Source organism: Schistosoma haematobium, chromosome 1 (assembly GCF_000699445.3).
Source record: "Schistosoma haematobium chromosome 1, whole genome shotgun sequence".
Lineage (NCBI taxonomy): Eukaryota > Metazoa > Platyhelminthes > Trematoda > Strigeidida > Schistosomatidae > Schistosoma > Schistosoma haematobium.
In genome coordinates, this window is record NC_067196.1 from 32,752,067 (window position 1) to 32,765,870 (window position 13,804).

Sequence of the window (13,804 nt, forward strand, 5' to 3'; positions counted from 1 at the left end):
TGCTTATTAATATGTAAAATAGTTATATTAACATTATTATATTTTGATTTAAGTGAATAAATTTTATAAAGTACATTTGTACGTATTCTTCTTTTTATATTATTTCTTAAACCTTATTACTTAAGGAAGATGGTTACCAACCAATCAATTGACTTTTAAAGATTTTGGTTTTTCTTTGAAAAAGAAACGTTTTATGAACAAATAAATTAAGGTCACCGATTAAATTTACTTGTTTTTGTATTAATACCTAAAAGAATATCAGATTGCAACTAACAAATTGGTTGATATTTTAGCAAACGAGTCAATCCGTTTGTTAATATTAATTAAAATGATAAATATCATTATTATAGTGCAGTGTTTTAAGTAGTTTAAAAAAATCAGCGGGTATTTGTTATAGTACCTATAGTCTAATGTTTTTTTCTCTGACTTTGTTGTTAAACGGTAGGAGTTATTTGTTTAAAGTAGAAGACAGTAAAAAAAATAATTTTTAGTTGAGAAACGTAAGTTTGAAAGTAGATGCTCACTGCTGAGGAGTCCCATACTAGGATGAAACGGTCGTCCAGTGCTTCCAGGTTTTTCATGGTGGTCTAGCTTCAATTGACTTATATATGAATGTGTTCTTTGATCAACAGACTTTAAAACATAACGGAAACTGAACAATAAAAATCTCTGTTTAGTAATACCAAATGTGATAATGTTAAAAAAATGAAGTTATTAGTAATATTTTGCTTGTAAGACTCGTAATACATAAATTTTCGAATTTATATTTTCATATTACCACCAAGAGTTAATAGACTCAAGTCTAATGAACTAAAATTAGGAATTTTGGTCATACAGCTTACTAGTAATGAAACACGTTGATTTATACAGTCCTTTTTGATATTTTGAGAGGTGGAGAAGAACAGTTCATAATTTTATTTGTAGTAATTTGACTATGACTTGAATAGCTTAGTGATAATGTTATAGATTGGGGAACTATCTACCAGAGAATGTCATTTCTCTGAAGATTATAGAAAGGGTTTGATAGCGTGTGCTAACTGATATGATGGAATTAGGAAGCAAAATTACATTCTTTTACTCATTGTGATTTTTGTTCATTATTACTTCCACTTTTTTAATTCAATGTGATAATTACTCAGTGTAGTATTTGTTTTGTTTTCCAGTAGTAATTTTTTTACTCGGTAAAGCATTAGTTTATTTGAGTGGAATATTTGTTAAAGATACGATATTCTTTATTAATTAAACATGAACTATGTTCGGCATGACACGCGGTGTGATTTGTTATAACTCTAAGTATTTTTCGCATATGTGATTTCATCTTAATTAATTACCAAAATAGGTGTACAATCAATATGTAAATGAGTGTATTTTCGACTAGGGTCGTCTTCTGGGTTTAGTACATCTTCACTTGTATCAGTCTTGGTGTTCTTACTTCGCGTCGCGGGAATTGCAGTGGTTCCTCGTTTTAGAAGTATAAGTAGTAAGGGTTCCGACATAACGATTAGCGATGACCAGTCATAACATCAACAAGCACGAAATCTGGTTTTGAAGTTTTATGGCGACTAGCTTTAACTGCATGACATTGAAAGTTGTATTTAAAAAGTCACCTGTTCGTCTGTTATTTACAATTATATTAAATTATTTTCTGGAATGAGTACTTGGCAGTTTACCAAATATAAATATAATATTGAATTTTATTTCTTTTTTACATAAAATTATGTATTCAATTATTTTCGTCGTCGATTCAGAAATCTTCAAGATTTTGACATTTTACAATATTAGGCTTGAACTTAACACACACATAACACCCTAAACAATTTAGATTTTATCAGTGTAGGGTTATGGAGATTGTTGAGTTTTGATGAGAATCATGAATCGATGAATATTGGAACGCCATTGAAAACCTGGAATCATTGAACGACCATATTGTCACAATATGGGACTCCTCAGTGATGCGCTTAAACGATCCCCCACTCGGTATTTGACTCCAGGACCTTCGGTCTCGCTAGCTGACGCTCAACCTCTAAACTACTGAGCCGGTGCAAGACCGGAGGTTCCGAGTTCGAAGCCCGAGTGCGGATCATATATGCAGACCCCTGAAAAATTCAATACTAAGACGAAACGACTGTCCAGTACTTTCAGGTTTTCAATGGTGGTCTAACAGTTAGCGATTCATGATCTTAATCAAAATTTAGATTTCCTTCACCAATCATGTGTATTATGAAAGAGTACAAGTGTTCGCATTTAGATTCTTTGAAATAACGTCAAAATAATCTACACACTAATATTTTATGTTTATTTATGACCTTTCATTTACGATTAATTGATGATATAGTTTATATATTTATTGACAATACCCAGTTGGGACATAGTGATGCACTTTATTATACTCAAGTATGCTGATGGCATTTTTAAGTCATCAACACACTGATCAAAAAATAGTACGTATTTGTTAGTTTTCATATTTTGAACTGGTACGCAATGAGCAAATAAAAAAGCATATGTGAAAGAACAATAGTGAATTCAACTTCAATTTATTTACCAATAAAAACCAACAGCTATAACATTAACAAACAGTGAAATATTAAATTTGTTTATTTTCAATAAGAACGATTTCATTTCCTTCAATCTCTTCTTTTTGTGGTTCATCTTCAAAATTTCTATCACTAAAATATCGAAAAATCCAATGGTCTTCTGAATATTTAATACATTCCTGTAGTTGATGAATTCTATTGAGTAAATGAGTTAATACAATGGTAAAAACCACTTATTAGTTGAGATTACCTTTCATTCAAAGAATTTTCACGTTCAACTTTTATCGAATCTTCAATTTTTTGTTTATTTGAAATTAGTAAGTATAAATCTTTTTGTGCCCTGCACAATAATAAATGGGAAAACCGTAAAAATGATGAGTTTTTTATTACATTAAACTAGACCATACATTTTAAAATTGCTTAAATACTTTTATTAATAATGTCTATCGCTTACCCAAGTAAGCAATAGGTTAGTTATAAGAGGAATATGGGGAGCAAAATGATAAATTTTTTATCAATTTTCGAAAAAATCAGAGTGGTCAGATATAGAAATAACAGACCAGTCTTTTCAGTGTAATGACAGTGTAAATATAATATACTGTATGCTATTTATAATAAAGATTAAAGCAGAGTTTTCTACATACAGTTCAGATAGTAATCTTAGCTAACATTTATCTTATAGATAGGTATGTACAGAATAGTTTTATTTAGTGTTTGAATCGCACAGAATCGATAAAAGGTTATGTCTTAAGTTCTAAGCAAAACAACTCAAAATATCTAATCCCTCTTATTTGTATTCTTTCCGAATCCTAATGTAATGATATGTAATTTATTGGTTTGTCTAAAGTAATCCTTCAAATAAATCATGTTTGTACCAATGGATTATATAACAGGAATTCTTGTGTTTTGCAAACTACTTAAACAAATCTAGAATTACATTTATGTGGTTCTTTGATTAGTGTTTCATAACCCTTAATGAAGCTTGCACTCAATGGTTGTAAAACGAATATGAAGTCATTTATGAAGACGTTTATGAGTCGATAAAGTACCCAAACATAAACTAGTTTGCTAGCGAATGAATATATTTATGTAGAGCAGTTGACCTGCTTTAAAGTAATGACAACCGATTTTGACTCCTTAAAATCTCAAAAGTTGGATCAAACTGATTCTTGATTTTGATGATCTATTTACTGACTGATTAACAACATGCATAAAATTTTCACAGTAATTTCTAGCGTTGCTCGCGTTAGAATATATTATTTAGTGTAACCATATTAACTCAATATCATATACCTGGGATAAGTAACCGAATTAAAACAAATAATTGTTTTCCTGTTTTAGTGAAATTTTGGTGATGTTGTTATTGATTTACATAATTTTATTAAAGCTAAGCAGTATAAGTAATCGAAAAGAGTCAACAAAAGCAAAAAGTGGCATAGTTTAATTAGCATGCAAAATATCCGTTATAAAAATTACACTTTGTACCTTGGTATGTTGAAAATACTATGAGACTAAAATCACTTGATACTCACTATGTTGTTAGTTAATCGGAGTTCAATATTTACGATATACTATCATTAAATAACTTTTCTTCGTATAATATCAATTTATAAATCCTACATGATTATTCATTGACCCATGGTTCAAATTATATATATATATATATATATATATATATATATATATATATACGTACTTTTGTTCTCTTTGTCGTCTGATAGCTTGTTTTTTTATTAACAATTTTTTCTTAACTACAAGAAAATAAATTATTATTTATAAAATAATTAAATTATTTTTCACTAACTTTGTATGTCTTGAATTTCTTTATTAACTTTTCTCAATTCTTCTGTTGCTAAGTAATCAAAAGTTTATTAATGTTTATTTTTCTTATATTACCTGATTCAATTTGACTTTTTAATAAGTTACATTCAGTTTTCGTTGATGATAATATATTTTTTAATTTTTCTTTTTCTAAAATATATAACAAAATTTTTTGTAACAGTTCATTAATAATCTATTCTATTATTACCTTCTAATGTTTCATTAAGATTTTTTTGAAACTTCTGGGTATTTCTGTTATCATTCTCCGTTGAATTCATTGTGAATCTGTTTTTTTTCTTGACAAGAAAATTTCTTGGTGATTTTATTTTTTGTATTGCTGTTAATAATCTATTCTAAACAAAACTACATAAAAAAAGTTACATTTCATCTTAAACTTATTTAACATTTAATACATTTTTAAAAATACTATCTTATAGAGCTATGGATATTGCTTCATAAAAGATAAATACTGCGGATTTAATGCATTTTAAACTTGCTATTTCCTTCCAGATAAGACGCAAGAGTGCTGTACATAAATATTCGACTGGTGAACTAGTTTTAAAAAATGTCTAAATTTATATAAGTTTGTTATTATATTTAACATTGTTAGATTTGTGGCATTGTTATTTTGGCAATATAATGCCGTATACAGTTGTAAATCGAAATTGTATTCTGTAATAAAACTGTCTGGGAATGTTATGGTTATATCTCTGTACAAAATTCATATTTCTTTATCGTAATAATGTATCCTTCAACTGAAATCAGGTTACTCCAAGTTGGCTGTTTTCCCTCGTAATATTTACTATAACTAATCTATTTAGTTTTACATGTCGGTATATAGGTATAAATTTGAGAAGTATCAGTGATTTTTCTAGTAGTACCTCAGGAAAAAATCATCACAAGTCTCTTAAGTTTAATGAATATATAAATTAATGAATTTGGATTCAAATGACTGATATTACCGATTGTTAACAGTTACTTAAAATATCCATCTATCTAATAAAATATTTCAAATATGAATATAGCTTCGGCTAATTAAAGAAGCATGGAGGCTGACCCTTGATAGATGGTGCTGAAAGATTTCAGTCTATCAACTTGACTCTCTGTGCTACAGAGTTCTACAACAGCGCTGCTAAAAGCCTTTCTCGGATTTGCCGTAGCTATAGTCGTCTAACGGAAGCAGTTGCAAGTCTTTCCTCACAAAAGTCTCTTCACCGTCAAGTTTTTTACATCACGTTTGCAATTTAGATCTCTCCCATAATAATTTCATCGTTTTTTTCGTATTCATAACACCATTTTTTAACTGACTGATGTCAACTTATGTTATTCTTAATTGTTAATTTGTTTCCGACTGCTTCATTATATAATCAACTATTTATTTTCTTCGGGATCTCTTTTTGCTGTCTGACAGTCCGGAATCTTTTCTCACATATATTTATTTACAGCGCTCTTTTCATTTCTACACTATCATTTTTTACAAAATGATGATACCTACCCATTTTTGCTGTTATAAGTGTGTAAACTTTACAATAATTTTGATTTTTAGTAATTAAAGATTGAAAACAATTGATGAGAACCTTACGGAACAAACTGAGTTCATTTTATTCTTGCTCTATTTAACACTGTACTGAACTGGTTAGGGACTAACCAACAGGAAATTATAATATTTATCGTTTGAAACGTCATGACTAAATATGACTGTAGTAAAATATCTTCCCTATATTTTATTATGTATCTATTCATGTACATCACAAAGCAAAAAGACGAAAATTATTTCAAAAACTCAACAATAAGGTATAAATCTTTTTTTCATCTCATTATCTTGGTAAAAATAAAACTGAGATAATCAACAATCCGTTTTTATGTTACTTTCTATGCCTATTTTTAATGTTAATACAATTTTGCTGATTAAGTCTTTGTTTTTAATAATAAAAACTCATAATTTTGGGTATTTCTATTTGTCACATGCACTTACGCAAGCACAAAAGCATTCTCCGAACAACTGTACAATAAATAAAAGGTAGTGTCGTATCACAAATGCGTTTCTACCGAATCCCAAAACTATACATTGAAAGTCTCATTACTATGACAGAATAAAAAGGACAAATTTCTGCGTCTTGAGTAATCAAATTTTCTTAGAAATTAGGCAGCTGAGTATGAAAAACAAACAAGTTAGACAGAAAAAGTATAACTCTGCATATCACTTAACTTTTTATACGTTTTGAATGAGCTTATATGATTTTAGGACTGTTCATAAACAATCAGTAGAAAAAGAGCAGGAATTCGAACTGTTCGAAACTCAAAATTTTGTGTTTAGTTCGTGCAATAACGAGTTTAGTTTTTGACATTTTAAAAACTAAGTCCTCTTCGTTTTCGTGAGCAAAAGTAACTGACGAGTATAGTAACGGACTGTACACGTATGATAACTGAGATGTGATGGAAATCAACATAACGTATCTCATTTTTTAAAGGGATTCATGCATATAAAACAAAGGAATGATGAACGACAACAAATCGTATTAAATTAATGTTCCGAGTCCTGAATTACCTGTTAACTATTACCTAGGAATACTACTAGGAAGTCGTTTGAACAACCATAGCCGACAGCGAATTCAAGGATGTGCGGTCGAAACAAAGAGTGAATAATGAGATTAAAGAATGTGGTTGAAGCAGCTTAAAATAGCTATGCCTTTGTGTGTCGATTACACATTCAAATTGTCAACTCAATCTTCGTCAAAAATGATTACAAGTATTTAAATTGTGTTTTCAAGCTCACTGAACTACTTACAACTCGACTAGTGTTGTGAAGGGCTAACTTAACATAACTTTGATCAAATTGATCAAAATTTCACCTTATTACTACTTCACCAGTATGAAAGTACTTATAAAAATATGTAAAGCTTTGTATTTTTATCTTCGGAATTCAGATCACGATAAAGTATGCAAACGTTTTCGATTATAGAAACACAATCTGATGAATCACCTGTTTTTTTGTTAAGAGATTAGTTACAATGTGATGCACTGGACGAGTATTGTTAAAGCGAAAACAGCTAACAGTTGTTACTTTAGCGCCATAACAACTTGTTAAACAAAAACACATTCTTTATATGGTACCTGACTTTAATCAACTTTCAAATAATGTGTCTCAATCACATATTAATTCTAATAGTAAAAATGACTGATAACGCATTCGAGGGTTCTAGGTTCTTTCAATCACCTAGGTGGGACATTTCTCTCAGTTAAATATGCTGTCTTTGTAACGACAGATATAAGTATTACGTGTCATAAATTAAAAATAGGATTCTTACCGAAAAAAAGGAAAGTGGGCAGAAGAGAAAGAAATACAGATATCAGTCAGAATAACAATAGGAATTGAAGAACAACTTAGTATGTAAGAGATAATTCAAATAACATATGAATATAATGTATCTGACTTGTTGTTTTTATATTTTGCACATTCAGTTTGTGCAAAATTCAATTAACTGGTTGACCGTACAGGAGTCTTTGTTTATAATACGGTGATCATAATGCACACTATGGTATATACACACTAATCCACCTACTTCTACAATGGAATATATTTTCACTCCTATCAAGTAAATTTTACTTCACTTGCCTTTTGGATATATTTTGAAGGATTATTATCAGCATCATTTGACCTGGAGTCAGCCGAACGTGTTTTAAAGTAAAATTATGGTTATCGGAATTCAATATCGTAACTACCTGGTTAGTTGTTTATCTGCTTTTATGGTACTTTACTCTATTTTCACTGCTACTTATACAGCCAAATTAAAAACCTTAGGTTCGCAAATACTCTTCGTTCTGCTGTACAGTATGTATATTTAAAATCTTACATAGGTTCAGATTTTAGAGAAAACGTTTCAAATACCCATATAGTAAACTCCTTCGGTTCTATGCCTGCATTAAACAATGTATTTGTTTCCTCCATTTCAGTTCTCGTTCACACCAAGATGAATTCAAATTCGTCCGTCTGTCCACTTGGCTTCTCACTCTACTTCAGAATCCATTCTATTTGCAACTTTCTAAAACCGTCTCATTAAGTTGCAGTTCGCGTCTGAGGTCCTAGATTTATTTAATCGTAACACAGTTGCTAAACATTCGACTGCCCGTATTATTTCTCTCAATAATGAGAATCCGTTCTGGTTTGCTACGCATCATGGCTCACTGTGTTTATTCCTTATATTTGTTCATCTAGAGACTATTTAGCCACAGTTTAGATAACAGAAGATATTGTGGGTGTTATCTAATAGTTCGCCACACATGTGTCTTTTCAGAGCAGTAAGGCATCATTGTACTTTTATGTCGGAATTCCCTGGTGCCCCTACGGCCCCCATATTTTTCATCATCAAGTTTGTATTATACGGCCATGGAGCTTTCGTTCATACTTGAAAAGCCAAGCTGAAGTTTGTCATGTTCACAGTCAAGCGCTTTTCAGTGTGTAAATTGTATCAATTGTAAATTTATTAGGCAGGTGCATTGCATGAATAATTAGCGGCACCAGAATCTTAGTAACCGAATACTACTTTTGACCAGACGTACACTGTGGAGTGTCACAACTTGAATGTGCTACCGTTTTCAAATTATTATAACTGTAAATTAACATCATTGCATTAACCTATTGATGATGTCACAGGTATTCAGTGTTTGACAACGCTTCTACCAGTAACACCTTCTAATATATTTCGTTCCCACCAAGAGAAATCAAAAGACAGAGTCGAGGAGATCGGAAGAGTATATTTGGCGATGACCAATATACCGGAATTCTCTGATCTAATCTGGCTAGCGATTGCGGTTGATGTTGAGCACGGCGTTACCACACGTGATCTGGTGCGGATGCCTGACCGAGCGCCTTCAGCTAGATGAGTCCACTAAAACATATGGTCAGCATCCAATGTCGAAAACTTACAGAGCTATTTATTTTGGGGATTTATTTACCGCTACAGATCACTCCCCCTAGTGGGGCAGTGACGACCCTAAGACGTGGCCAGCCAGAAGTTTAAACCCAACGAGTTTGTCGTTGGTAAACACTCTTCTGATAGCTTACTAAGTGTAGCAGCGTCTGGTCGTCTTTCCTTACTATATGGGACCGAGGTACAACATAGTAAAAAAAGAAAGAGTTACAACGAAGATTTCGACTCCTTGTAAACTGCATCGTTCTTTTCCAGTCGTCCTGGAAAAGAAAAAAGAAAATGTAAGTGCATGTCGAAATACACTCGTATGTGCGTAAAAACACAATGTCGGCGGAAAAAAATGGAAAAAAACTCATGAACACGTAATAGCATTAAAAAAATTGTTTTTTTTGTTTTGTTTTTTTTAAATAGAAATAAAAATATATAAGCATATTAAAATTGTTTTTTTTAAAAAATAATATAAAATGTCGAGTAGTGCCTTACGTGCAATAGTCGTTTAAATGTTCTGGAAATCTCAGCCTTCTTCCAGAACGCGTCGTTTTAAGTTTATTTTCGGATACTGTCGAAGTATCATCGTGTGTGTTGGTTGTCGGACGAGGTATTATAAGTGTCGGAGTCGTGTCGTTCGATTGTACCGAAGGAAAATCGACGTGGATAGGATTTCCTTCTAAATACGCTGCTTTTAAGCGATCGATGCTGATGCTATCGTTTGTTCCGTTCTTATCGACTATATAGTACTTAGATTCACGTTGAAGAACTTTGAAGGGTCCTTCGTATGCTGATTCGAATGGTCGTCGATGCGAGTCTCGACGAATGAAAACGTGTGTACTATATCGTAAGCCAGGTTGAACGAAAACATCAGTTGATTGAGGTCGATTGGAAGCAGGTTTAACTGAACGCATTGCGTTTGTATGCCTGTTCGTGTAGGAGGTTAGATCCATGTTCATTGAAGAGGATGAAGGATCCACGAATTCTCCTGGAAGTCGAAGTGTCGTTCCATAAACGAGTTGAGCCGCAGTGTATCCAATGTCAGCTTTCACTGCATTGCGGATACCTATTAAGACGAGTGGAAGAGCGTCGGTCCACTGTGAAACGTTTGCTGCTGATAACGAAGCTTTCAGTTGTCGGTGAAAACGTTCTGCCAACCCGTTTGCTTGTGGATGGTAGGCGGTCGTTCGGAAGCGAGTGATTCCTAAAAGTGTGGTCAGACGACGGAAAAGATCAGATTCAAACTGACGTCCGCGGTCTGTAGTGATGGTTGAAGGGCAGCCGAAGTTTGCTACCCATCGTTCGACGAAGGTGCGGGCCACTGTTTCAGCAGTGATGTCCTTGATAGGTGCTGCTTCTGGCCATCGAGTGAAACGGTCAACGCAGGTTAAGAGATAAGAGTATCCATTTGAATCTGGTAAAGGTCCTACCAAATCCAAATGAACATGGTCGAAACGAGCATCGGGAGTTTTAAACGAGCCTAAGGGACATTTATTGTGTCTGATAACCTTAGATTTTTGGCAGCTTACACAGGAGCGTGCCCACTCCCTCACGTCTTTATTCATTCCAGGCCAGCAAAACCTTTCTGCTATAAGCTTGATGGTTGCACGAACACCTGGATGCGAAAGTTTGTGCAATGTGTTGAAGACATTGCGTCGATAATGTTTCGGCACGATTGGGCGATCCCTACCTGTAGATGTGTCACAAAGTAAGGTTTCTTTACCTGTTCCCATCTGTTTGATGCGTAGTTTAAGTGTTGTGGACGATAACTCGTGCTGAAGATCACTGTCTTCTTTTTGAAGCTAGGCGAGTTTAAGAAGGTCGATTCCTTGGAGACTGTTCAAGGAAGTTATGCGAGATAAAGCGTCTACAACTACATTGTTTGCTCCAGAGATGTGTTGAATGTCTGAAGTAAACTGCGAAATGTAGTCCAGTTGTCGAGACTCACGGGGAGAGTACTTGTCAGAAGGAGAGCTTAACGAGAAAGTGAGCGGTTTATGGTCCGTGAAAAGAGTGAATTCACGGCCTTCGATATAGTGTTGGAAATGCCGTACAGCACAATACATAGCTAGGAGTTCCCTACCGAATGTGCTGTACCTCGATTCGGTGTCTAGCAACCTTCTAGAGAAAATGCCAAGGGTTGCCAGGAGTTGTTAACCCATTGTTGTAAGACGCCTCCGATTGCCGAGTCGGATGCGTCTACTGCGATGCTAATGGGTGCTCGGGTGTCCTGATGTGCGAGCATTGTTGCTTTAGCAATCAGTTCCTTAACTGTGGAGAATGCTTTTCGTGTGGTGTCGTCCAAGTTAATGGACTTCGCATTTCCACGAAGTTGGTCGGTCAGAGGTTTCATAAGTAATGCGCATTTCGGTATGAAACGTCTATAGAAACTTACGAGGCCGTTGAACGTGCGTAATTGCTTGACGGTGGTCGGTTCTGGGTAATCCAGAATGGCCGCCACTTTGGTCCTAAGAGGTCGAATGCCTTGAGCATCGATAGTGTGTCCCAGAAAGTCTAATGAGTCGGTTCCGAATTGGCATTTCTGAACGTTTACAGTAATGCCATGTTTTTGTAATCGTTCGAAAACAAGATCCAGATGCTTGAGATGTGTTTCTCTGTCCGGACTTGCGATTAGACAGTCATCAACATACGCGTGTACGAAGTTGAGACCTCGAAAAACGTCGTCTATGAATCTTTGGAATGTTTGAGCAGCATTTCTTAGACCGAAAGGCATTCGCAAAAATTCATAGAGTCCGAAAGGAGTTATGATAGCTGTTTTCGGTATGTCGTCAGTAGCCATAGGGATTTGGTTATACGCTTTAACCAAGTCGATTTTCGAAAAGACAGTTGTACCTTTCAAGGTAGCTGTCAAATCGTGAATGTGAGGCAACGGGTAACGATCGGGAATGGTTTTCGCGTTCAATCGCCGATAGTCACCAGTTGGACGCCAATCGTTGCTGTCCTTTTTAGGGACCATGTGCAACGGAGATGCATATGGGCTACTTGACGGTCGTATGATTCCTAAGTCCATCATGTGATCGAATTCGTTTTTCGCTAACCTTAGCTTTTCGGGAGCTAGTCGTCGTGCTTTAGAGAATACAGGTGGTCCTGTAGTCGTGATGTGATGTGTAACGTTGCTGGTGACACACGGTAGTTTCGGTTGAGTTTGTTGTATCCCAGGGTACTTATCGAGTAGTGGTTGATAGAGTGGGTCTATCATATGTTTAACTGTGACTGGGGATACTCTACAACCAGTAAAAGAAGTTACGCAAACGGACAAATTAGTGTTCCCGTCTACTAGCCTCCGTTTGCGCGTATCGATGATCAGATTGTGGTGTTGTAGAAGGTCCATACCAATGATTGGTATAGAAACATCTGCAACAACGAAAATCCAGTGTATGGGTTTGCGTAAACCCACGTTAAGGTAAACGTACCTTTTGCCATACGTAGCGATCGGTTTTCCGTTTGCCGCCTGTAAGTTTAGGGTCGATTCGTGAAGTCGGTCGTTAGGATTTGCTGGGAGAACGCTAACTTCTGCGCCAGTGTCGACGAGGTAGCGAACTCTCGTTGTCACATCTGTGACGAATAACAGACGGCTTTGTTCGCCGGCTACGGTTGCCGCTAACGCGTGCCGGCCTGGAAGTTTCCCGAATTGTTTTTCGAATCAGTCGGTTTCGTGTTGGGAAAATTGCAGGGTTTTCTGCAATTTCTAGAAGACTTTCCATACTGGTTATGATACCAACACCAGTCGGGGTTATCTGTCTCTCGTGGTCTAGAGACAGATCGCTTACGAGAAATGCTTCTACGTGGTGTGCGCGATCTCTTACGGTCGGTACGAAGACTAAGATAACGCGTGAGTGTGTGACATAAGTCGGTTATATCATTTTGAGTCGTGTGAGGCTTTTCTTTGACTGAAAATACCTCGGTAGTAGAAGGTTTCGTAATTTCTAGAATGCGGTCGGCAGATGCAGCTAGCTCGTCTAAGCCGTTGTTCTGGAACGAGACCAGAACTGCTTGCACCTGTTGGGGAAGTTTTGACAAGAAGAGTTGTTTGAATAGACCTTCGTCGAAAGTTCTTGGGCCTATAACCTCTCTCATCCGTTGCAACATGTCTGTCGCAGAACCGTGTTGCAGGTCGATGTTATTGAAGAGTTGATCTAACCTTTGTCGATCGGTTAGATCTCCTCGTTTAAGAATCGAGCGTTTTAAGACTTCGTAAGGATCGGAAACATCACTAGTAAACATACTAGGTGTTACGTACCTGTTGAATTCGCGCGGTAGTGCCTTGACTACTGCGAGGAATTGTGCACGTGTGTCGATCACGCCGTGCTCGGAGAAGTCGGCTTCTGCGTAGCAAAACCAGGCTTCGATGTTGTCGGGCCAGAAAGGCATCAGTTGAAACGAAGGCGGGGACAAAGTCTTAAGCTTGAGTACTTTAGGTGTCTGTTCAGTCATGATGAAGTATGAAGTACGATAATGAACGAGGGGAAAATATATATATATCCAAGAAAAAACACGAAAAAAAATCAC

The 13,804-nt window shown here is 35.2% G+C and overlaps 1 protein-coding gene across 1 annotated transcript; it reads right to left on the reverse strand.

Moving 5' to 3' along the window:
- Positions 1-2,504: 2,504 nt before the first annotated feature.
- Positions 2,505-7,431, reverse strand: MS3_00007839 (uncharacterized protein). Its single transcript, XM_051216184.1, has 7 exons — positions 7,339-7,431; positions 4,564-4,718; positions 4,431-4,505; positions 4,339-4,386; positions 4,231-4,285; positions 2,785-2,874; positions 2,505-2,729 (listed from the first exon to the last, which is right to left on the reverse strand). Exons 2-7 carry the CDS (start codon positions 4,631-4,633, stop codon positions 2,585-2,587), a joined length of 483 nt encoding a protein of 160 aa, XP_051073763.1. The 5' UTR covers positions 4,634-4,718; positions 7,339-7,431; the 3' UTR covers positions 2,505-2,584.
- Positions 7,432-13,804: the final 6,373 nt, after the last annotated feature.

Bases quoted from the DNA above. Each gene is read 5' to 3' on its own strand.
- MS3_00007839 (XM_051216184.1), bottom strand. From the start codon at position 4,633: ATGAATTCAACGGAGAATGATAACAGAAATACCCAGAAGTTTCAAAAA. The intron at 4,387-4,430 runs GTAATATAAGAA...TTGATTACTTAG, and splicing joins AAAAAGTCAAATTGAATCAG to CAACAGAAGAATTGAGAAAA. The intron at 2,730-2,784 runs GTAATCTCAACT...TTTACTCAATAG, and splicing joins GAAAATTCTTTGAATGAAAG to AATTCATCAACTACAGGAAT.